At 43.0% G+C, this 25,601-nt stretch overlaps 1 protein-coding gene across 1 annotated transcript; it reads right to left on the reverse strand.

The window, feature by feature from the left end:
• Positions 1 to 10,476: 10,476 nt before the first annotated feature.
• TXN (thioredoxin) lies at positions 10,477 to 22,247 on the reverse strand. Its single transcript, XM_084238499.1, has 5 exons — positions 22,199 to 22,247; positions 17,810 to 17,914; positions 16,961 to 17,020; positions 11,236 to 11,301; positions 10,477 to 10,593 (listed from the first exon to the last, which is right to left on the reverse strand). Exons 1-5 carry the CDS (start codon positions 22,220 to 22,222, stop codon positions 10,531 to 10,533), a joined length of 318 nt encoding a protein of 105 aa, XP_084094625.1. The 5' UTR covers positions 22,223 to 22,247; the 3' UTR covers positions 10,477 to 10,530.
• Between the last annotated feature and the right edge of the window lie 3,354 nt (positions 22,248 to 25,601).

Below are 25,601 nucleotides of genomic sequence, written 5' to 3' on the forward strand. Positions count from 1 at the left end.
TGACTGCACATTAAGAATCCCTTGATTTACTTTGTCAAGTTACTTGTGCAGGGGTTTCCCCCTACGCCTACTGAATCCCAACATGGTAGGAGAGGCCTGGACATTAGTAGTTTAAAATTTGCCAGGGTGCAACAGAGACCAAGAACCACCAAACACTGAAAATGGTGATTAAGCCACCGAATTTTGGAGAAACTTCTTTCTGCTCACCCTCCTGGTAGGTCTTTTTGCAGAAATGCAGATGTGTGGGAGCGCTTGGGGCAGGGGCTGGAAGAGGGAGCTGCTTTAGGTCTCTGTCTTCCTCTGATCCCCCTGATCTGAGGTCTCAGCCCTGTTGTCCTACAAATGTGGCCTGAACCTGCAGCCGTGCTCTCTGAACCAGAGGCAGGGAAGTAGAGAGAATCTCCTTTCAGAGACTCTCAGCTGGACTCACCCAGCGCTGCCTGACCTGTGAATGTTCCCTGGGTCGTGAGCTTCTGCCTAGCCTGTTACTGACTTGGCAGGCTCTGCTCTGTCCTCCGCCTACACCATGGGTGTCTGAATAGTATGTTGATTTGTGCCCAGACTTAGATGTGGACAGTAAACCCCAGGGAACTTACTGCAAGTCCTGCTGCCCTCTGCTTTTGTTTTCATCAAAGATTTCCGCTGCCTCTACTGACTTTTGAATCCCAGGAAGTTTTGCTAATGGCCCCTAGGCTTGCAGAAACCACCGAATTTGAATTAGCCAGATGAGAGTCCCTGCTAGGGTCTACCCCAGGGGATGTTAATCTAGTGATTCTCATTACCAGCACATTGAAATCACCTAGAGAACTTTAAAAAGTTTGCCGATACCTTTGCCTTGTTTGTAGCAATTCAGTCAGACTCAGAGTGGGGTGGCAGGTGTCGGTACACTTTTGAAGCAAACCTAGTAGAGGTGGAGCCAGGGTTGCGAATGACTGTTCTAACGTGTCCGCTGCCTCCTATGGCCTTTCTTCTCCTGCTTCAAAATATCTTAAGGTTCCTTTCCTAAAGCATTTTCCCAGCCTGTATCCCAGAGACGGCAGGCAGACTGCAGGTGTGCCTCAGGTCGTTGATGGGCCCCTGGGCTCAGCTACAGTAGCCCCTTCTGCGTCCGCCTGGCTGCCTGAGCTAGTGGTGTCTGCCCTCCTCCCCCTCAGTCTGGTCTCCCCGCTGCCCACTGCAAGGACCCATGGAGATGCCAGAGGACCCCAGAAGTTCAACCCAAGGTATGAGTGGTTGGGGAAGAGGGAGTAAGGCGGGCTGGGGTGGGTGCAAAGCTTGGGGATACAAGCTGTATCCCCAAATCTGTCTTCTGATCCAGGTTTGATTCTTTTGCCTGCATCTGACTTGCCTGCCCTCTGCCAGGTTACAGGTGATGGCTAGAACAGTGCGGTGTGCTGTGGAAACTAGATGCATGATAGGATCTTCAAATTGTGACTTGAAATTGAATTTGAAATCTGTTGGCACTATCACAATGAATTTGTTTTTTTAATTTAGCCTTGCATACTTATTTTTTTAATAATTTATCTTTATTTTACATCACTGTTCATTTTTGTACAATGTTTGATTTTTCCTCTCAGGTGTAGTCTCCGTAAAATTCCCACCACCAATTCACCCCTGAACCATCACCATAGTCCCTGTGTTCTTCCCTCTCCTGTTTTGATCCCACCCCTTCCTCTCCCCTGCAGAATGTCTGATTTATAGTTGCCTGTTAATTTTGGTTTATTTATTGTTATATTTATTGTTATTTTTTGATTTGGTTTCCCTATATTCTTCCTATAATTTTCCATCCGTTATATTCTTCCATCCGATAATTTTCTTTTTCCTTCTGACTTATTTCACTGAGCATAATCCCTCCTAGCTCCATCCACATTGCTGCGAATGGCATGAATTTATCTTTTTTGATTGCTGAATAGTATTCCATTGTTCAACAATGAATTTGACACTATCTTGGGTTAATGAAAGAAAAGAAAAAGAAACTGACTTTCAAAATATGATTTCAGAGAATGGTTGTTAAATACTTTTAAGTTGTTATCAACTACTTGTGATTTAAGTTTTGTTACTTGTTCATAGTTACTGAAGTTGTTTTTTAAGAGATGTTGGGTTTGGAGACTGGGGTCCCTGGGTTAACTCTGGGAAAAATTTCATCAGAGCTTCCCTTTCAGCACCACTGGCGAGTTTCCCAGGACAATTTCTCCTGAGACAGAGGCGTTAGTTATATCCAAAAGGGGTAGGTTTACATAAAAGGGAGAGACGAATAATGGACACTTGTATAGACACAAGTGGGCAGAAAGAGCTGCCCCGAAAGGGACAAGTTTGTTGAAAGAGGGGCCTGCATAGTCAGAGGGGGATGGTCTTGGGGGAGCTGCCTCAGCTGAGGGAGGTCAGTGAAGAGAAGCCCTCGCTTGGTCATAAGTCACAGATGGGCCGGGGGACAGCTGCCCCGTGCCAGTGCAGATATTGCAATGGTATAGTCATCTCTTTGGGAGGGACTCATTCCTTTGTGGAGTGGTTTTATTTTATTTTATTTTGAGTAACTATGTAGAATTTGAATAAAGGACCAGAGACTCTACAAAGGTTCTCAATCTCCATGTCCTCACCTCCAGTTTTTGGTCTGCCTTCTGCATATGACACTGTAATGCTGTCTGACACCTGCTCAGGTCTGTGCCTCTGCAGACTAGGCCCCGAGGACCTTTCACTTCCATAGCTGGTTTAATGACTATGTTTATTCTATCAGTACCTTAAGCTCCCGGTGTTGTGTGATCCAGGTTTCTGGTCTTGAGTGCCTCCTTTCCAACTTTTTTACTCTTAACCTCCATCAGTTACTAGCTGTAATATGAAAAGAAAAATGCAAAAAGTTGAATTTGGACTTGTTGCATAACCTATCCAAAAAAATAATCTTTAGGATCTTCTGTTTATAATATTCTATTGTCTGCAAAAAGTGATAATGTCACTTTTTCTTTTCCTGTTTGGATTTCCACTATTCTCTATGTTTGTCTGATAGCTCTAGCCCAAACCTCTAACACTAGTGAAGATGAAGTAGTGATAATGGACATCCTTGCCTTGTGCTGGAGCCTGTGGGGCTCTAGCTTTGGTTTTCGCCATTGAGGATTATGTCGGCTATTAGTTTGTGATATGTGGGCTCTATTATATTGAGGTAGGTGCCTTCTTTCCCCATCTTGTTTAGAGTTTTTAATCATAAAAGGATGTTGAATCCTATTGAATGCTTTCTCTGCGTTATCTGTAATATCTATTGATATCATCATTTTTTATCTTTACTTTTGTTGATATGGTGCATCACAGTAATTGATTTATGTATATTAAACTATCCTGGGATGAATCCCACTTGATGATGGTCTGTAATCCTCATGATAGACTTTTGAATTGATTTGCCAGTATTTTGTTGAAAATTGTTGCATCAGTATTCATCAAGGATATTGGTCTATAATTTTCTTCTACTATCTTTGGTTTCAGTATTAAGATAATGTTGGCATCATAAGACATATTGGGGAGATCCTTTATATTTTTAAAATCAATTTCAGCAAGGTGGCCATTAGTCCTTTAAGTCTGATAAAATTCATTTTTTATTTATTTATTTATTTTTTTAAATAGAGGCATGTTTTATTTATTTATTTATTTTATTTGTTTGTTTTGTTTTTTGTTTATACATGCACTGGGTACAGTCAGAAGCGAGGGACGGTGAGAGAATTCACCAGAGCCAGAGCAGGGAGCAGAGCAGGTAGAAGGACCGAAGTACACTGCTGAGGGGAGCAGCGGGCGGCAGGAGAGGTCTGCGCGCCATGCGGGACCCTCCTCCGGTGGCCGGGGAGCAGCCGGGGATCGAACCGGTGCCGCAGAGGCCGCGGGCAGCTTCGCAACCCAGCGCTCAACCGCTGCGCCACCGGGGAGGCCCTGATAAAATTCATTTTAAAGCCATCTGGTCCTGGCTTTTATTTTCTGAAAGGTGTTGGGTTACTATTTCAATTTCCTTGTCTGTTCATTTCACGCATTTCTTCTTGGTTTAGTTTTGGTAATTATTTATATTAAAGGTTATTGAGTTTATTGACATACACTTGTTCATAGTAATCTTTTTGTATTTCTGTGTGTTATCTATAGTGATTTCTCATCTTTCATTTGTAATTCTAATATTTTTCCCTCTTTTTTTCTCTTAACCTAGCTAGGGGGTTATCTATTTACTTTCTCAAAGAACCAGCTCTTGGTTTCACTGATTTATTTTTTGGGGTACAATCTTTTTGCTCTCTTTCATTGCCATGCTTATTTTTTATTTCCTGGGGTTTTATTCTTTTTCATGTTGCTTTAAATGTGATAAAGTTCCAGGGCAGGGAGACAGGCACCCCAGAACCCCCAAACCTTCCCGCTCTAAATAGGTTCTGACATCTGCTACATCAAGACAAAACACACTTGAGTGTGTTAGACCTTTAATGGAAAGGAACTTTAATACAATTAGTGTACAACAGAAAAAAGGGAAGAATAAAGTTTCCAAGTCAAGCACCGAAGTTACCCACCCCTTCATGGGTGAAAGCCTGGCCAAACAGGCTTGGCCCAAAGCTTGGCCTCTGAGGCCCAAAAGCCCACTGCATGTCTAAAGCACCTTCTGGTGGGGATCCATAGAAAAGGGTCAGAAACAGCCAGGTAAGTCTGGGAGGAAAAGAGCAAAATCAAGATAAAAGCTGCCATTGTGAACCTCCCCAGTATCATACCCACATCTGTTTCAACCCGTCCAGGACCAAAAAGCAAGTGCAGCATCTTCACGTGTCTTTGCTCCAGATCTCCTGGCTCCTCATTCTTCTTCCTTCTTTCCCTAGTCTCCTCTCCAGCTTCTCCTCCCTGCTCAGCTCTACTCTTTCTTGGGTGGGGCAGGGATCCTGGAACCTCCCCTCCTCCGGGGACCACCCTGTTACAATAATTCGTTGTTTACTTGGTATTTTCCTTGATTTTATTTTTTAAATATGGGCCTGTATTTTAATTATCCATACCTCAAGACCAATTTTGCTACATCCCATAGATTCTTAAAACTTCTAATTTTCATTCATGTCAAGGTATTTTTAAATTTCTGCTTTGATTTCCTCTTTTGTCCAACTAAGCAGAATGTTGTTTAATCTCCATATATTCAAAGTTTTTCCTGTTTTTTTTTCTTATAGTTGATTTCTAGTTTTTTGGCACTGGGATCAGATGCTAGGTGTAATTTCTTCCTTCCTTCCTTCCTTCCTTCCTTCCTTCCTTCCTTCCTTCCTTCCTTCCTTCCTTCCTTCCTTCCTTCCTTCCTTCCTTCCTTCCTTCCTTCCTTCCTTCCTTCCTTCCTTCCTTCCTTCCTTCCTTCCTTCCTTCCTTCCTTCCTTCCTTCCTTCCTTCCTTCCTTCCTTCCTTCCTTCCTTCCTTCCTTCCTTCCTTTCTTGATTTATTTACTTTTATACAAGAGCTGGGGTATAGGCCAGAGGTACAGAAGGGTGAGAGAATTCACCAGAAACAGAGTAGGGTGCAGAACAGGCAGAAAAAGATCCATTCTATTTATTTATGCGTACAAGAACTGGGGTGTAGGCCAGAGGTGCGGGAGTGGGGGGAGGTGAGAGGATTCACCAGTGACAGAGTGGGGAGCAGAACAGGCAGATCCACTGAAATTCACTACTGAGGGGAGTAATGGGCAAGACAGGAGAGGTCTGCTGCACCGTGTGGGTAGCTCCCTGGCCAGCATCGAACTCATGCTTAGGTGGCTGGCGATAGCTTGATCGTGTTGAGACTTTAACCCTGCACCACCAGGTAGTCCCCTAGGTATAATTTCACTCTTCATTGTTTCATTGACAACAGACTTGTGTCCCAAGATACGGTCTATCCTTGAAAAAAGTGTATATGCCCCAGTTTTTGGGTCAAGTGTTCCATAGGGATCTGCCAGACCTATTTGGTCTAGCTCCTCATTTAGAGCTCTTGTTTCTGTATTTACACTTTGTCTTGTTAAACTGTCCATTGTTGTAAGTGGGGTAACTGTCCATTGTTGTAAGTGGGGTAAGTATTGTAAGTGGGGTCCATTGTTGTAAGTGTTGTAAGTGGGGTATCAAGGTCCCCTAGTATTTTTGTGGTGTAATCAGTATCTCTAAGTTCTGTCACTAACTGTCTTAGGTATCTGGGTGCTCCATCATTTGGTGCATATTTATTGTATTAGACTCTTAATCATAATGTGTTGTCCTTGTTTATCTTTTTACCTTTCTTAATTGAAAGTCTTTTATCAGATACAAGTACAGGTGTTCCCAGTTTGTTGTTGTTGCCATTTGCTTGTATAACTGTCTTCAATAGATTTAATTCTAAGTCTATGCTTGTTTTTGTTGGTGAGTTTCTTGTAAACAGCAGAATGCTGGGGTGTTGTTTTTTTTTTGTTTTGTTCTGTTTTGTTTTTTGTAATCCAGTCAGCCAATCTGCATCTATTGACTGGTGAGCTGAAGGCATTTACATTTAAGGTGATAATTGAGATTTAAAAAAAATTTTTTTTTCAGTTTGTGTTATTTTTGGAGGACTTCCTATTGTTAGGTTCCTTTTCCAATGTCTTATGTGTTTTATTATTTTTTGTTTGAGTGTTTTATTGAGGTTAGTATATGATGGACTATTTGTGTGCTGCATTGCACGGTCTAGTCTCTGGCTACTTTCCTCCTCTTTCATCTTAACTCGTGTATCTTTTGCATCAGTATTCATTTTTACTTTATAACCCCTTCAGGATTCCTTATATATGCAGCTTGGTTTTTTTTTTTTTAATTCTTCTAGATTTTTCTATTTAATGAAGCGCCTTACTCTTCTCTCTTGATTGTTAATCTTGCTGGGTAGAGAAGATTCTGGGCTGGAAGTCTTTTTCTTTAATTACTTTGTATATCTCTTTCCAGTCCCTTCATGCTTATGTTTCTGTTAAAAAATCTTGACAGTCTGCTTGGCTTTTCTTAAAGGTTACATTTTTACCTCTTGATATTTTTAGTATTCTATCCTTATCATTGATTCTTCACAGCTTTCTTATTTTGTCTTGGTTACGCCTGTTTGGTATTATTTTGTTTGGAACTCTGTAGACCTCCTGGATTACAACTTCTGATTCATTTCCCAGAGTGAGATTGTTTTCAGTGATTATTTCTTTAAATAAGTTTTCTATGCCTTTTTCTTTTTCTTAGATCCCCATGATATGGATGTCATTTAAGTTGTCCCAGAGTTCTTACATTTTAATTACTTCTGTACCTTGTTCTACTCTTGTGTTCTATAGGATTGTTTTCAAGTGCACTAATTCTGTCCATTGCTTGTTTGTTACTAAGGCCCTCACCTTTATTTTTAAATCAGTCATTATTTCTGAATGTAGCTGCCTCATATTTTCATTATCTTTATTCTGTTGTTTTTAGAGCCTGTTTAAGCGCTAGAGTTGGGGCTCCTTTCAGGGATTTTTTTGGTTCTAGTATTTGTACTGTGTTCTTCTGTTGCCTCACTTTCCATTTTGTTTTCGTAAGGATAAATTTTCAATTGTTTTTCTAGTTGGTGTAGTAGTCAAAGGACTGGTACCAGAGAGAGGTGCTACTTTTAAAAGAGGGCAGGGTAAGAGGCATCAAAGGATCACCTCAATATTCAGGAACCTGAAATTCGTTGTAAAACTTTTTGTCATTCAGGGAGGTCACAGGTGTTTCAGAGAGCTCAGCCTGAGCTTCAGATTGATCCCTTCTGTAAGGAAGTCCAGGGGCTCCCTGACCTGACTCCAGCTACAGCTGTTGTTGTTATGAACCCCAGATTCAAGCCAAGAGTCCTCATTCTGTACCCTCGGTAGTGCTTCCAAAAACATGCTCTCTGTCCTGATGCTTACTCATGTGCCTCCTCATCTAGTGCAGGGCTTTTAGGAACCTTGATGTCGGCATGTGCCCAAATCAATAGCTGCATGGGATTCTGCACCGAAGCCACTGCTCCCTCTTGTGGTTTGCACTGCCTTGTTTAAACAGTTCACTTAGGAGTTTTTTCCTGCCCTTTCCAGTCAGACAGAAGCTCCTATTGTATACGCCCATAGTCAGCTTTTCTCTTGGGGTTTTGGCTCATTTCACATCAGTTTTGTTGTGTGTACCTAGGGGGGAACCCAGCATCGTGGCTCTGCTGCCATCTTGCCAGAGTCCGCCTTTTCTTTTTAATGCTGGTTTCTTTTGTTATGCACCTTTTCAGTTTAATGTAGTCTCCTTTGTTGGTATTTTTTAGTTTTTCTTGCTGTTGGAGACAAATCCACAAAGATGTCCCTAAGATGAATGTTAAAGGGCTGATTACTGTTCTATATATTTCATTGTTTCAGGTCTTATATTCTTTAATCCATTTTGAACTGATTTTAGCATATGGTCTAAGATAGTAATCTCATTTATGTGACTATCCATTTTTTTCCAGCACCACTTACTGAAGACTTAGCTTTTTCCATGTATGTTCTTGGCTCCATTGTGGTACATTAGTCTCCCATTTCTATCCCATTGATCTGTGTTCCTGTTTTTATTCCAAAACTATATTGATTACTGTAGCTTTGTCATAAAGTCAGGAAGCATGGGTATCTCCATTTTTGTTTTTTGCTTGTGACTGTTTTGGTTATTTGTGACTGTTTTGGTTATTATCATTGTGATAATTCTGTGAAGAACATTCCTGGGCTCTTAATAGGGACTGCATTGGTTTAGGAAAAATGGCCATTTTGGCAATGGTGATTCTTCCAATCCATGGGCATGGAAGGTCTTTCCATTTCTTTTTGTCTGCAGTTTCTCTCAACAGTATTTTAGCTCTCAGCATACAGGTTGTCACTTCCTTAAGATTACTGATAGATATTTCGTTCTTTTTGTTGTGATTGTAAATAGTAAAGTCATTTCTTTGATAATTATTTACATATAGAAAAGCTACATTTCTGTATATTAATTTTGTATCTGCCACTTCAGTGTATTACTATTTTGTGCTTTCATTGGAAAGTAGGTTCCCTGCCTATTTGCAGGTCATTTTCACCCTCAGGTCTCAGTTTAGTCTCCTGTCAAGACCCTGTCACCCATGCCATCCAAAGATCCCACCACCTCCTTCTCAAATTACTGTGCTATTTGTTTGTCTTGGTTTCATAGAATACAGCAGTCTGTGGTTTACTTGTTTGCTTCCTCTTCTAGAATTACATTCCTTGAGAAGGGTATCTTATTCCTAGCCTAACGCCTAACAAAATGCCTGGCACATAATAGACAGACAGCTAATAATGAGTGAGGTGAGAAACTATACAACTGTAACCTATAGTGTTATAAACAAATGTTACCTCAATATACATACTTTGATATCTGTTTTGCACCTTAATTTTAGATGAGGTAAGGACCTGTCATTTTACCAGTTACTCAGACTGTTAAATGAAGAGGCAGCGGAGCAGTTAAAAGCCAGTACCTAGAGCTCAACTCTCCTTTGGTTCAAATCTCTGCTTCTCCACTGACTAGTGTGATGCTGGGGAAATTACTTCACCTTTGGTTGCCGGTTTCCTCACTGGAAAATGGGGACTATAGTACATACCTCAAGATTGCTGCAAAGAATAAATCCCAGCCAATCCTTGGACAACATGAATTTGGATTCATGGGTTCACTTTTATAAGCAGTTTTTCTTGTAAATAATGCCATCTGTACAGTATTAGTAAATGCATTTTCTTTTACTATTTTAACTTTAATATAAATAAGGTACATAATACACAGAAAATGTGTTGATTTCACTAGCAAGGCAAGTCAATATGTAGGCTATCAGTCAAATTTTGGGGGAGTCAAGTTATATATAGATTAACTATGCAGGTTAATCCCACCCCCTTAATTATCCAATGTAATTCACTCTGTGATTTTCATTATACAGATTTCATAACTGTTTCTTTAAGCATTCTTTCAGCCCTCTGCTGTGTAACTAGTAACTTCCCCACCCTTTACCGGTGATGTTGGAACTTCTAGCTGAACAAAAAGCCAGTTTAAGGTACTGGGGTATAGTATTTGGGGTTACTCTCCTGTGCATCACCTATGAAGAATTCTTAATTATTATAACAGGACTCAGTCACAATATTAGTAAAATTAGCAACTCTATGTAACCTTTGAAACAGGCATTTCAACTGGAGATAATTCTTCCATGGCTGATTATCAGTTTTGATCATGCTGAACCAATCTGGTATCACAAAAGGTTTGTGCACTAGAAAGAATACTTTATCTTGTGTAAAAAAAAAACTCAAAATGTCAGAATTTTAGCATACTCATTTTTCTGGAAATACTCAGAAATAGTAATAGAAAAAAACCTTAACCAGAAGCCTACAGGTTACTAAAAAGTGATCAAGAATACATGGAAATAATTAGGACATTAAATATCTAATAGTCATTTATTTATTCTGAAAGCTAGTCAGACACCAGTTTTAAAAAGGGTAGAATTAATATTTTATTTTCATGTATAATCAGGGACAGCTGCAAATAAGTCTGGCTATTTAATCTGTTTTTGTAAATAAAAAAATTACAATTGTTACAGCCGATGAGTGGTTTTCAGAAAACATGATTAGATTAATTCATTAATGGTGGCTTCAAGTTTGTCCTTATTTGCTCCAGAAAATTCACCCACCTGTTAAAAGAGAATATTGAACCGACATTAACTGTATGTAGCATTTTAATATCAATTTTGTGCCTACTGTCACAATAGGCCTTAAGAACAGGGAGGCAGAGGGTCTCCCCTGGTGGTGCAGCGGTTGAGCGCTGGGCTGCGAAGCTGCCCGCAGCCTCTGCAGCGCCGGTTCCATCACCGGCCGGGGAGGGTCCCACATGGCGCGCAGATCTCTCCTGCCGCCTGCTGCTCCTCTCAGCAGTGTACTTCGGTCCTTCTGCCTGCTCTGCTCCCCACTCTGGCTCTGGTGAATTCTCTCACCCTCCCACGCTTCTGACTATACTCAGTGCTTGTATAAATAAATAAATATTAAAAAAAATAACAAAAACAGGGAGGCAGACCATAGAGTAAGAGGAAATAAACACCCCTGGATAACACACAGTTCCTTTTCAGTTAAAAAACCCAACAAAATTAAGAAGTCCTCAACAGATGTGCATGCTTTTTTTTTGTTTTGGACACAACCTCTATAGACAAAATGAAACTGACAGGACTATTTAAATACTCTGCGAAGTAGAAAATGGGGATATGCTTCTCAGTGGGAAGGAACAAGCCCTTCAGTCTATTCAGTTATGTTTTCCAATCATCAAGGTCAGATGTACATACCTTTTGTCCCTTTTTAAAAAACTGGAAGGTTGGCATGCATTTGACTTCACAATCTGAAGCGACATCCTAAAGGTGGGGGGACAAAAACAGGACTGAGTGTCAAGCTTTGACAGAGTCAGAACCAGATTCTTTCCTGTTATCATCCCACATTAGACTTTTTTTTTTTCTTTTTAAGTGAACAGGACAGTCAAGGCCCTGGATGAATTGTGGACGAGTTATCAGGAAATCGGAAGATGACAACCTAGAAGATGCAGGAAGGACTAGTTTTGCTAAAAGGTTGGAAACTGGTAGACCAGGGAGCTGAATCTGTCCAGGTAAGTTGGCTCATGAATAAAAATAAAACTCAGAGCTGGGTGCCTACTAGCAGATGCCCCTTGAATACTTGGGAATACTGGGCTTACCCATCCTGTGCTTTTTGTACTTGGCCACCAGGTGGAAATCACTCCTCCTGGGAGCAGCTGGCATGAGTCCCAGAGAAGGAGGTGCTGGGGTTGGGTTTTGTACTGGGATGGGAGGGCAGTGGTCTTGGTCTGCTCCCTTGCCACCGCTAATCATAGGAACATAAAGGGTGGAACTGAGGGCTTACAAGACAGCAGGACCTCGGCACTGATCACAACTTTGCAGATGGAAGAGCTTTACCAGCAGAAAACAGTACCCCAATCAATGGAGTGACAGGTCTATCTGATTCTGGATGTCTCATTCCTCACTCACATTAACAGCAGCATCTGCATAGGGCACCAATGCTTAACTTGCAAAAAAGCAAAAACAAAAAATTCAGAAAAAGGATAAATGCTCAGAGGTTGTGTTAATGCTTTGACATAGATTGAGTGTTTTAAAAATCATGGCCATTTAATTAAAAACTAATTGTAAATTGGTAAATTTTCAGTTAAAACATTAAAAATCACTTTCATACCGAAAGTGAAGGTTGTTAAAGGTGACAAGGGATTCCACGTCATTATTTAATCCTCTACACTGGGCTTGTAGGTTATTTCTAATTTATGAACATCCTTGTGAGGAAATTCTCAGACACATCCCCCCAGGGCAAAATCTTAAAGTTGAATTACCAGGTTGAGGAAGTCATTTTCATTTTTAATTTCTTGAATGTGTAAGTATAATCTACGTTAATGCAGGAAAAACTTGAGGAAAAGCCATACAGTCTACCAGCACCTATTAAATACTCACTGTAGCATACATGAATCAGCTCTTCCCTATGAAAATGTACAAATCATTGTTTATGGTCCCACAGCAGTCACTGTATGGGATCATCATTTTAATTAATCCACTGGTCAATTATGGGAGGCTGTCCTTTTTGCCAGACACATTTTTAATCTTCATATACAAATCTCTTTCCCCACTTCTTGAGGTAGAACTAAAAGAACATGCTCATTTTTAAAAGCTCTAGATAAAGATTAATAGAATATTTTCCAAGAATGTGTCCACTTACCATGTTTATTAATTTGGCCATCCACTTTTTAAAATTTTCATTATAGTTAAATCTATCAGCCTTTTCCCACCCTATTCATTAAAAAGGTCTTACTAGATTTAGCATCAGACAGACTTTGTTCTGTAACCAAACTGTCCCAGCCTCATTTCCTTAATGGCAAAACAGAAAACAAGTTGTCAAGACTGTTTTTGAGATAAGGCGTTTTTAATGTACTTGACACAGTACCTGTCATTTCTAAATGTTCAGTATTTTATAAGATTTGCTTAAATTTCTTCTAGATTTCACTTGGGGAGGGGGAAAGCATGTGGTAGAGATGCAATATAAAATGCTCATCACGAACACTTTTAAATAGACTTGGTTCTACTGTTTTGGACTTTATTCTATTCCATGAACTGCCCTATCCTGGTTACATAGGCCACAATTAATGCAGCTAACATATTTCACAGAGCATTTCATTTCCCACCCCCCACAACTTTTCTCCCCAATGTTTTAGAATACTTTCCAGGATCTATCTATTAATTTCAGAATATTGAGGCTAACTTTATCTCAGTCTGACACACCTTAAGAAAGTGGGACAAATGTAGGAGCACTGACATCCAGGAACACATGACATTGGTATGATGGAATAATCATCAGTGAGATGGATAAAATTTGTAATCTTTATTCTTTTGTCAAAATGAGGTGGTGATGTTTTTATTGATCAAGTTCCAAAGCAACCAGAAGATCTACTCCTGTATCTGAATAATTGCATAGGGAAAGAACCCACTGCCTCCTGAAGGAACTGCCTAGTGAGTAAGAGCTAGCAGAGGTTGTTGCTACGTGGATGTGGTGACCAAAAATGGTCTGGAATTAGTTTAATTTTTAACTCTGCAACAGATTGATAAGGCTATTTCGTTGGTGTAATAGCTATTACAGGTACTCCAAGAACAGAACAATACTGTATGCTGCTCAATCTTTAGAATACAGAGGGGCAAAGCCAAAGGCCCCCTATTTGTGAGGTCGCTTAAAGGTTTGGAAACTTTGAGGGTGTTCAAGAGACAACCAGTTCAAAATGGTGACACCTGGACTAAGTCAATATTAGTCCTATTTGGGGGTGTAGGCCTGAATTGTAGCTTTAGCCTATCCCAGAAATGTAACCTCACTGGGCAATCGGAGTGATCTGCTCGGCGGTAATCTGCCTGATGGACCCCTTTCCTCCCTGACAGGAAGGTGACCTTGGCTTATCTAGCTCCTTCTTATCTAGCTCCTTTCTGTCTATAAAAACCTTTCCTTTTGTACAGTTTGTTGGAACTCCTATTTGCTATCTGGGAAGCTGCCAGGTTTATGAATTATTTGATAACGCCAATTACATTCTTAGGTTTACTCAGTTGAATTCTGTTTTGAACCACGGGGATGATGCATGTGCCAGCCAGACATAGAGGAGCATGGACATACAGCAGTCCTGGATGGCTCTGCAGAGGTCCTGGAGGAAGCAGTGGGAGCAACAGGCAGGGTCAGCCTGCACACACCCTCCTCTCCTGGCTACAGTCCTGACCAGCTGAATGGGGGTGCTAATACCAACTGTCACGTCATTTAATCCTCACAGTAACTCCATGCAGAGGGCTTACTGCAGCATCCAGTGCAACCAAAATTCATTTAGTTGCTACCTGGTAGGACAATACTAGCCTAGAAGTTTCTCCAGTCCTTTCCAGGTGCTATTTTCAACTGGCTACGAAAACCATACAGGAAAAATAGGACTAAGTTAGGTTAAACCAGGGAGCAAGGTCTTTTTCGCAAACACATGCTATCTATTCTCAGTAAAAAAATCTCTCCAGGACACATTAGAGTAACTTCACAATCAAAACTACTACATGGGGCCTCCCTGGTTGTGCAAGGGGTTAAGCACAGCACTATAAGGCCAAACACAGCCTCTGCAACACAAGTTTGATCCCTGGCCAGGGAGCTACCCACATGGTGTAGCAGACCTCTCCTGTCTCACCTGCTGCGCCCCTCAGCAGTGTATTAAAAATATAGATACACATGACTAGCAGGTGTGCTAGGTAAAGGGGAAACAAAGATGAACAAGACAGATTCCTGACTCTAAGAAAACTACAAAACAGAAATAAGACTTACTGAATCTATAATATATGCCAGGTACTGTTGGAGGCACTATCTTAATTCTGACAACTACCTTATGATGTTGGATTAATACTGTCATTACAGAGAAGCAAAATGTGGTAGCAGAAGATAAATAGCTAAACCTGCACAGCTAATAAGAGACCAAACAGCAATCAAGCAGCCTAGGGAGAGAATCCACCCTATTCTATTGCCATTTGCCATAAATAAGGGGAAACTAACCTAGTCTGGGTTACAAAGAAAATGGTTTATGGGGGAAGAATGTGAGGCAGATGAATAGGATTCAGGTAAGAATAGGGTAGGCAGTAGAAGACCACACAAGATAGAAGAATGAATCAGAAAATGTGGAGAAAATAAGCAATTTGGTGTTGGTAGAATTTAATTGCTCTAACAAAGGCAGTGAAAGGTGTTTTGTATTTGCTCAGGGACTAAGCAATCAATTTTGAGAGGCTGAGGAGAACTAAGGGCTTAAGAAGATCACCAGTTGGTGGAGCCTCCCAGGTGGCCTAGGGGGTTAAGTCTCAGTGCCCTCACCATGAGGGCCTGAGTTTGATCCCCGGCCAGGGAGCTAACTCATCAGACAGGCGCGGCAGGCCTCTCTTGTCTGCCTGCTGCTCCACTAAGTGCTGTAATCCCTCTCCTGTCTACCTTGCCCCCCCTCCTCCCCCCCTTCCCCCTCTCCCCCCAACTCCGGCAAGCCAACATGAGCTTAGCTCACTCCAAAGAGAAAATTGGGAAAAAATTGTATGCCCCTACATGTAAGAGGAAACGAGGGAGAGGTTGCCATTACACACAAATGAAATGGAATAAGAGGAAATTATGTGCCAATATTGGATGTTTATAGTGTGAGAATGCTAAAGTGAGCCAGTCTCTGGTCTGGTGTGGCGTGGCGTGGTCTGGTGTCGTCGTGTGGTGGGATGTGTGGCCGTGTGGTGTAGTGTCGTCGTGTGGTAAACAAAACCAGATGCAGTAGACAAGAGATGTGCTCAATGGGGAAAAGTCACGCTCCAAGTGTAGGCTGAATTATCAGCGAGTGAGGGTGCATTGGAGAATAGAATTTAGTGTGGAGCTAGCAATGAAACTTATGATTGTCGCTTTCCACCTTGGCATTAAGTCTCAGCACCATCACTACAAAATGAAAATAAAAATTAAAAACATTTCAATCTTAGGTCTGTGGTCCATACTAATTGAGTGACACTGATTGATGACAGGGATCACTTCAACTGAAGTCACAAAAGCACAGATTTTTGCAACTGAAACTTAGCTAATACCTTTCTGATTACATTACATCCCCGCCAGGAAGCATGATACCTATGGCACAGCAGACCTCTCCTGTCTCACCCACTGCTCCCCTCTCACCCGCTGCTCCCCTCAGCAATGTATTTCAGTCCATCTGCCTGTTCTGTTCCCCACTCTGTTTCTGGTGAATCCTCTCACCACCTGTACCTCTGGCCTATACCACCCCCCACTCCTGTTCTACACCTAATAAAGGCAGCACCAAGGATTAAATGAATTAACACTACCCACAGCACATACCAAATGATAAACATGCATTTGTTCAACTGAGCCAACCCTGGCATCCCCACACCCAAATTATTCTCTCAGACAGCTGGGTGATCTATTGACTGAAATAAACCAAGACTGAAATAAACCAAGACTTGAATAGGCTTATGAATATAGTTTCTCGTGTCGCTGTTCACAAGGAAGGTTAAAAATACCCTTCTTCCCAATTTAGTCATACCATCATATCTACTGAGATTTAGTAGAGACTAAAAAAGTAGAGACTAATTAAAAGTTCAAACATTCAGACTAGGGACCAGGTAAGCAGAAAAGACATACATGTTCTCTGACTCAAATTCCTCTTAATAATTTGGCACATCAACTGAGGTCTGATTGCAATTGGGCTTCTCAAAATGCTAGGTCAATCTGTAGGCTTCTAGAAAGATAGGTGATAGAGGCACAGAAGTCTCATCTGCTTTGTATGTGATGTACACAACTCCTGATATCAGAGATTAAGCTCAGAATTGGCACAATTACCTATTTTAGAACTTTTAGCTAGGGTGATGGTTCTAGGAGTACTTGACATGTTTATGAGAACCAGCATTGTGCCATTCATCGAGAAAGGCAATGTGAGCAGCTCAACAGTCTTCCAAATCAGGCACGTACCTGACAGTCATCCACATCAACTTCAAGGAACACCACATTGGTGTACTTTTCAGAGAGGGCCTGGAAAATTTAAAAGGAAAAATCCACAAAGATTTAGAACTGGGTAATGGTAGTCCACATACACAAGATTTTTTTGAGATTGCATTTTAAAAGTTCAGGTCTAGGAAAAGGAGAAAAGGGCACGTACATCATCACAGGCGGGCAGGAGAGCTGCTCACAAGCTTCTTAAATGGACAGTTAAAAGTAGACTAATTGGGCCTCCCCGGTGGCACAGTGGTTGAGCGCTGGGCTGCAAAGCTGCCCGCAGCCTCTGCAGTGCTGCCAGTGAGGGTCCCACATGGCGCGCAGACCTCTCCTGCCGTGCCTGCTGCTCCCCTCAGCAGTGTACTTCGTCGGGCTGCCTGTTCTGTTCCCCACTCTGGTGAATTTTCTCACCCTCCCACGCTTCTGACTGTACCCAGTGCTTGTATAAATAAAATAAATAAATTTAAAAAAAAAAGTAGAGACTAATTAAAAGTTCAATCATTCAGACTAGGGACCAGGTAATCAGAAAATACATACATGTTCTCTGACTCAAATTCCTCTTAATAATTTGGCACATCAACTGAGGTCTGATTGCAATGAGAACCCATGTGTCAACTTCATGAAAAAGACATTCAAAGACATGCAAATTTTGAAAGTTGTTCTCAATCTCAAGGGGTTGCCAGCATCAAATCTAAATTAAGTTGTATTACTTTTATGCTAAAGATCTGACCCCCTCAAAACCCTTTAGCTGTAGTTTCCTAGTTCTGTGACCACTAACCTCCCAAAACCACATCTCTTACAGAGCAGAAGATTTTTAATACTCACGTGAAAGAAAGGCTTGATCATTTTGCAAGGCCCACACCACGTGGCTGAGAAGTCAACAACTACGAGTTTATCTCCTGCACCATTCAAGGCGTCCTGAAAAGCAACCTAAGAAGAAGAGAAAAGCACACGTTACATGCTTCATTTCCAAAAAGGTTTGATAAAACTCGAGAACATGCGACACAAAGTACAATGTGGAAGTCTGGCTTTCTGGACCAGTTTTTTAGCAAAACGCCAAAACTGATAAGTTTGAAACACTATTACTCAGTGTTGTAATTTACTTGAAACAAGTATCTTGAATATTAATATTTGTCTCTTCAGGACTATTCATAAATAATTAGTAATATCTTTATTCCAACTAAACAAAATGAAAATAAAAATTAAAAACATTCAATCTTAGGTCTGTGGTCCATACTAATTGAGTGACTACTGATCGATGACAGGGATCACTTCAACTGAAGTCACAAAAGCACAGATTTTTGCAACTGAAACTTAGCTAATACCTTTCTGATTACATTAATATTATTGTGTAAAGAGCCAGGGAAAGAAACTCCAAGCTCCCTCAAACCCATCCACTCAGCCCATCAATATTGACATTAAGCTTATTTCCTTGCAGTCTTTTCAATTGGAGTTTGCACAGTTGATATCAAACTGTTTATTTACCTTTGCTTTCTGCCCTTTATCTCAAAAGTTTACCCTTATTCATTTGGTCAACAATGAGGAGAATAACGGTTTTAGTTTCTCATGATGGTAATTTCCTTAGGTATTATTTGCATGAAGAATTCATGTTAATAACATTACCAGAAGAATAATCAAGAACTCCTTACCATTATCCTTGAATAATTTACTAAAGGCTTTGATACTATACCCCTAGGAAACTAACCTTGTAGTAACAAGTGATTTTTTTTTTTTTTTAACCACAATTAGTGCTGACCAAAGCCAGGGCAACAAAGTCTAAACACAAACAACTATATCTAAGTCTAGATTTTCCTCAAGGGAAAAATGCTGGTCACATAGTTTTTAACTAAACAAAACATCCCCTTCCTTTGAAAGCTAAGAATCCTATCAGATCTGGTTCACTAAAAAACAGTGAACAAGACACCATTAAAAACAAACAAACAAACAAACAAACAAACAAACAAAAAACCCACTAAAAAACCTAAAGTGAATTCCCATGGATCATAGTTCTCAAGAGTCCTAATTTCTACCTCATGGGGGGAGTGGGAAGGGTGGGGATGGCAGGAGAGTGCCATTCACAAATGGCATTCCAAAGAATGGTAGGTCATGACTTCTATAACCTACTATCTGGGGAGATGTGGATTTGGGTGGGGGTGGTAGGGATGGTAGGCCAGGGAGCTTATGTTCAAAGTACAGAAATTATTTTTCCAAACCATCACTTTTTCCTTCAAAATAATTTTATCAAAAGTTTTCCCTAATGTATGTGTTTTGTTTTGTTTTAGGTCAAACCAGCTACATTTTACTTGATGATGCAGGAAAGAAGTCAAGGAATGCTCACAATATCTGGTCAGTTGAATTGTGTTTTCTGAACATGGTTGAGCTTGGTGGGATTTCTTTCAACACAGAGTGTATTTCAACCACATTCAAAGGCTCCAAAAATTCTGATTCAAATTCAAGTAAAACTTCTTAAAAGAGGCAACAATAACTTTTGGTTTAACTGAACCTGAGCTACAGAACCAGACATGTGCAGACTGCACAGCGAACGCCTAATCAGGATAAGGATCTCTTATCCTGATACTCAAGTTTGCTTGTAATAGACATCAGTTTGGAAAGGATCAGGACTGTCTTACTACAAAGCAATCCACAATTTCTAGCACCCAGAATCTAACAATGAGTATTAAAAAAAGTTCCCATCACTGACATTAAACATTCCAAAAACAAAACAATGTATTTATGGTAAATAAGAGTGAGTCTAGCATCTTTTCCTAAACATTTTCAGTCCCAAGGAAATGAATCACCAGAGTGGTTCCTGAAACATCTAGCAAAATACCTGTGTGTACAAGACTGGAGTTCAGTAAATTAAAAACATCACCAATAAAAAAAAAAAAAGTGTGATTTCCTCCTCATGGCATTTATAGCCCAGTGTATAGCCCATTTATAGCCCACTCCTGTCTGAAACAGATCCCAGTGACTCTCAACTGCCAACGCAGTGCCTTCAGCCAAACAAAGGCTCCAGCTTTCATCCACCTGTATAGAAATCTAAGGTGAATTTCAGTATTTACAAGTAACATTCAAATTAGTTTCACTTTGATTAATGACTCTGGATCAGTTTTGAAGGTCAATTGAGTACCAGGGCCTTTGGGCCCAGGCTTCAGTGCTTTTTTAATCAACAAATTTCCTGTTACTCTTGTGTATTTTCTTACTAATGGAGGAGGGTGCCACACTATGACCACTAAGAAGGGGGAAAGCAGGTGTGGATCAGTCCATCCTCTGTGGTGTATGGATTCTGAGACAACTAATACAGCCACTCGAAGGTCTTCTCACTCCTTTAATGAGTTCTCACCTGTTGGGTTATACCCATCAAGGCCTGGAGAACACTCACCCTCTTCACACTCCCTGCCTGTATTTGTCACTCAGTGGAGAGTGAATAAAAGCATGTGGAAAAAAACTAATTATTAGGGATAACTCTCTTCAAATAGGAGAGGGTTGTTAATTTTAGGTAAAAGCTCATACAACAGAAAAAAAAAAAATGAGGATCCCATAAGAAAAAAACTAGGCAAGTAACAGGTGACCATTAGCCAATCAACATATGTTGGGGGGTAAGGGCAGAGTCACAAAGTATCAAAGATCAAATGAGAACCACATCCTTTCCTCTTAGGATTTAGCCAAAGTGGGGGGCAGGAAGGAGGAGCTCAACTTCATGTTGCTATAGGTGCAGTGAAAGGGGCACCCTAGGCTTGAGCTGCATTAACATACCTAAAGTTCACATTCCTCGACCCAATCATGCTCTTTATTATGAAGCAAGAGTCTGAACTCTGCACAAAAGGTTATGAACAAAAATATTCACTGAGGCATGGAAAACTGCCTCCATGTCAGCGATGTGTTCAGATTCTGAAATGATAGCTTTCCAATTACATGAGAAGCGTTTGGGCAAAACTGGACAGAAAAAAAAAAAACGCTCAGAAACAAAAGAGCATACACAAAATAACCAATAATCTCAACTACCTGTGGCTGCTGCTAGAAAATCTCTCTTCTTTCCAACATTCTACAATGATCATACATGTTTTCCCTTCATAAAAGTAACAAAGGATAGGGCCCATTACAAGAAAACACTCGTTTCTGAACCCTCCCCAGCGTCTAACAGGTCAGGGAACCCAAGGCGGACAAGGACCCACCTAGCCCCTGCTTCCCTGGGGTGGGGGGCGTCGCAGGGGCAGCGCTTTCAAAGGGTCTTCCACTGCTCAAGTACCATCAATTTTCTCTCACTGTCCTAAGCGGGTTTCACCATTATTTCTTAAGGGGCTACAATGTACCAGATACTGTGTCAAGGTTCTAAGTTTCCAATCAGGAGGGTATTTTGCAATAACTCTGGAACGAGGTGACACTTTCGGGCTGGGGCTTTCTGAAAGGCCAGAACCGCCATGTGGGTGCCCAAAGGCCGTGGCGCACACGCGGGTCAAGTCTGCTCCCACCAAGTACAGATGAATCACAGAAGGGTAGGGCAGCGGGGGCCCCGGGGCCCAGGGTTGCGACTGAGTCATTCCAAAACCAACGCTGCCGGAAACGCCCAGCGCCGCAGGAGGAGGAGTCCCGAGGGCGCGGCCAGGACCTCACTTCCTTGCGGCCACCTGGGCCGCTCGGCCTCCGGGCCCGGCATGCGCTCGCGAGAAAAGGGGGGTGGGGGGGGTTCCCAGCCAGGAACCTCTCCCAAGGGGCGGGCCCAGCAGGGGGGTCAGGAGGTGAGGGAGAGGGAGGCAGCCCTCCGGCCTATACCCGTGCCCGAGGGAGCCCACCTTACCCAGCGCGGGTGGAAGGAGTCACTCTCCCGGGAGGGTGTGGCGGTCAGCATGCCCCGCGCTCTCCACGGCCCTCCATCTTCTTGCGCGGGCCCGCATCCCTTCACCCCACCCAGGTTTCCCGGGCGGTGGGTGCAAGACGCACAGCGGGGGCATTCTCCAGGCGCCCTGGAGCGGGTAGCGCAGGGCACCCCGGCACCCCGAGCCCTCTCTCCAGGGGCCCTCGTGTCTCTCCTTCCTTCCTACAGGGCAGGCTCGCCCGCCTGGGGCGCGCCCGCGCCCCGCTCCCGCAGTCCCAGGCCGAGCCGGCGCGTCCCCTGCCCAGGGCTGCGGGGGGCTGCCTGCCCACCTCGGGCCCACCACCTTCCCCGCCGGGGAGGCTGCGCGTCGCGCCCCGGCCTGCCCCGGGGGTACGTACCTTGCTGTCAATCTGCTTCACCATTTTGGCTGCAAGAGTCTGACTAGCGACCGTGAGAACCGATGGAAGCGGATCCAAAGAGCCGGAACCGAGCTTGGAAACGAGCGCCGCCCTCCTGCGCTTTATACGCGGACTCCACCGGGGCGGAGCGGACGGGCGCGCGCGACGTGCGTGTGGCGGGGGCGCGCCCGCTCGGGCCTCCCGCGCCCGCCAAACCCAGCCAGGCCCCGCCTCTCCGGATCGCCCCGCCGCGGGGCCCCCGACTGGACCGCTGCTGGGGGCGGGGCTGGCTGGGCGGGGCTCCGGGGAGCCCGGCCCGAAACCCGCGGCACCGCCCCGCCCACGCCCAGCCGGGGGTGGGCATTTGCGGGTGCCATCGGTTACCTAAGAGGCACCTGCATTGTGCTCGGGGCAGGGCGACGGCGAGGCGGAGGGCCGCTCGCAGAGGCGCGGTCACCTGGGGAGGGGTCAGGCAGGCTGGATCGAACGCACCCGGGCTGGAGAAGGGCCCGCCTGGATAGCGGCTGGATTCCTTACAAGGGCCCGGCACGGCCGGGTCCTCCAACCCCGCGAACCCCACAAAGTGCTGCGTAATGGTAACCAGGAAGTATCTCCACGTGTGAGCCCCGGCAGGCTATCGAGAATATCTCCTCTGCCCGCTTTCGCGTTCTTTCACGTTGGTGGATAAATCCGCTCTCAGCGTGACACAGCAGTTTAGACGGTGGACTGGGCTAACTGGACTTTTAGAGCAGAAAGCTGAGCTTGAGAGCAGAGAGCGAGCTTGGTGAACTTTGCAACTTGGTGACACAGTTGTGACCCTAAGCAGGTCGTCACTGGCCAGTGCCTCAGTTTTCCTTTTTGTAAAATGGGAATCATGATCTCTATCTCATGGGGTTGATGTGTTTGGAGGATTATAAAGTTCTTGTAAAGTGATTAGGGCAGTGCTTGGCACATATCAAGAACCCAATAAATAGTTCTATTTATAATAGTTGTGTGTACTAATGAGGCTTGCTTGGTGTCGTGGGGGGGGGGGTCCATGATGAACTTGGGCACCTTATAGTTATAATGGCACCAGAACACACATTTGTGTGAGGGTTTGTTTTGTTTTGTTTTGTTTTTTTTCCTGCCACTGGTAGAAGCCTGGAAAAGAGAATTAGGGTGTTTGTGCTGGTACCAGGATGCATGTTGCAGGCTGCGTCTGGCAGGGCTGGGGATTGTGGAAGATACGTTCCCTGGCATTTTGAAGCAGTTGGGCCTATCAGCTGCTGGCATTGGAGGTGATGAAGGTGTTCTGCTGGAGAAAGGAAGGAGAGTCAGCAGGGGGGTGGGATGCTGTGGAGGTGGAGCTGGAGGTGGAGGTGTGCAAGCATGCATTTGCATCTAGGTGTGATTGACTGGGAGGGTGAAATGCTTCCTGGCTTCTTCCTCCCTTCTTTTTCAAACTGTAGCAAAGAAACCAAGAGGATACTACACTACGAACAGTCCAAGACAGGATGGATGGACTGGTCTGAATGCAGCAGATTTCCCAGAGAGCAAAGACTATTGCGACAGACAAGAGGTCCTTCGGATACCAGGGACAGAATATAAAATCTTTTTCTGCTGCTGTGTCTGCAGTCCAACTTACGTCCCAGCTTCTGGGTCTATTGGTTGTTGCAATTACATGGAAGGCGACAATAATTGAACAGTGGGAAGGAGAGTCACAGATCTCTACTGGCCACCTTCAGCTGATACCTCCTCTTCAAAGACCTTCCAAATGTCAGGTGACTCACTTGGAGGACATACTGGCCCTTCCCCATCTCCACAGGACTAATGGAGAGTGGATATGGGGGATGTACAGTGACAGAGAACAGGGAAATGGGAGTTATGTATATGTTAGTATATGTTATAATACATGTTAAGGGCTCAGACCCTGCAATTAGATTCCCTGTCCTCTCTACTGAGTGGTCCCCTTTACCATTCAGTAGCTGTGTAACTCTAGACAAGTCTAAAAATAGCCTGTCTCAGTTTCCTCTTCTATGAAATGGGGGTAATAATACCTCATGGCATTATAAGGGTTGAGTGAGCTAAAATATATGTAAAGTGCTTAGAACCATAAGTGCTATATAAATTGTGATTACAGACTATTAAATGGACTGGTGAAATCTCCCTGGGATGATGATAGAGGAGGGTGATGGTCAAAGTCTTAAGTGAATGAAGTAATCAGGAAATTAGTAATGAACAGTGAATGCTATAATGCAAATATCTAAGGAAAAGGATTTCCCCCAAAGGATGAAAGAAATGGGCTCAACCTGGCCACAGAAAAAAGTCCTCTGCCAGTTGTAGCAAGGAGGTGACATTCTATGAGAAGAGGGAGGTCAAGGGAATTCTTTAGGGCAGCCCCGTAATGAAGCATAGTGATCTGGGATAAGCGTCCTGGGGACCTTAGTAACAAACTTTTACTCAGTTCCTGGTATGCAACTTAGTACCTGATATGAATCATGTGCTGCCATGAGGCAGAATGTACCTGGGGGGTCCCATGACTACTGAACCTTCACTCATCCTTGGTATGCAACTATACGACTACCTCTCAGTATGTAGCCACGTTATATCTGACCATGTACAGCTACCAATGCACACCCACCCAGAACCTTGTAGAAAATGACAGTGTATATAAGCCCCTGACTGCCTACCGATGGGGCTCAGCTTTGGGATATGAATCTGCTGAGTCAGCACCGGTGCATTAAACCTGCTCTTGTTAGCCCTGGTGTCCACATTTCCTTTGTGCCATGTTAACAGTAAGGGAGGAGATTTGCACAGAGATAGAACTGAAGTAAGAGAGGTTCATGTGAAGGCCTTCATTTGGGGAAATGGTTTTGCATAATAGTCAGAACTCTCTTTATCAGAAGAAATTCCAGCTCAAAAAAAATTCCTGACTTAAACCAAAAGGAGAATAATACCTCATATTACCAGGAACACCTGAGCCCTAAAGATGTCATAGGGCACCATCTCTATTGTTTCATTCTCAGCAGGCTCTCCACCTTAAGTAAGAACAGCTCAGACAGCTCCAGGCTAAGGTTCCTACCAAATTAGTACCCCTAAAGGAGCATTCCTTTCCTTTGCTTAGTAATTGTCCCAGAGGTGGGTCTTCATGGATCTAAGCTGGGTGGGGGTTAGATGGGGCATCAGTATTACTGGAATCATTCAGTTAGGAGTGGGAAAATCCTCTTGGTTACCAGAGAAAGAGGGAGTAGAGAGTCCTTTCCCAATAAGTAGAGTTCTTTCCCAATAAGTAAGAAGAAGAATAGAAATGAATTTCATAATGATTTCTGGTTTCTGGGTTTGGTTTCTGAGTCACCTCAGTCTGAGGTTCCATCGGGGGTGAGCTCCATCAGGGGGTAGGTCTGCTGCCTTTGTTGGGTCCAGG

This window comes from Talpa europaea (genome assembly GCF_964194135.1).
Source record: "Talpa europaea genome assembly, chromosome: 7".
NCBI lineage: Eukaryota > Metazoa > Chordata > Mammalia > Eulipotyphla > Talpidae > Talpa > Talpa europaea.

What these genes read in the sequence shown, in the direction of transcription:
- TXN (XM_084238499.1), bottom strand. Translation starts at nt 22,222, where the DNA reads ATGGTGAAGCAGATTGACAGCAAG. An exon ending in TGATCAAGCCTTTCTTTCAC is followed by an intron (nt 17,021 to 17,809) that starts GTGAGTATTAAA and finishes TAAATTTTCCAG; the next exon opens with GCCCTCTCTGAAAAGTACAC. An exon ending in TTTTTAAAAAGGGACAAAAG is followed by an intron (nt 10,594 to 11,235) that starts GTATGTACATCT and finishes CTCTTTTAACAG; the next exon opens with GTGGGTGAATTTTCTGGAGC.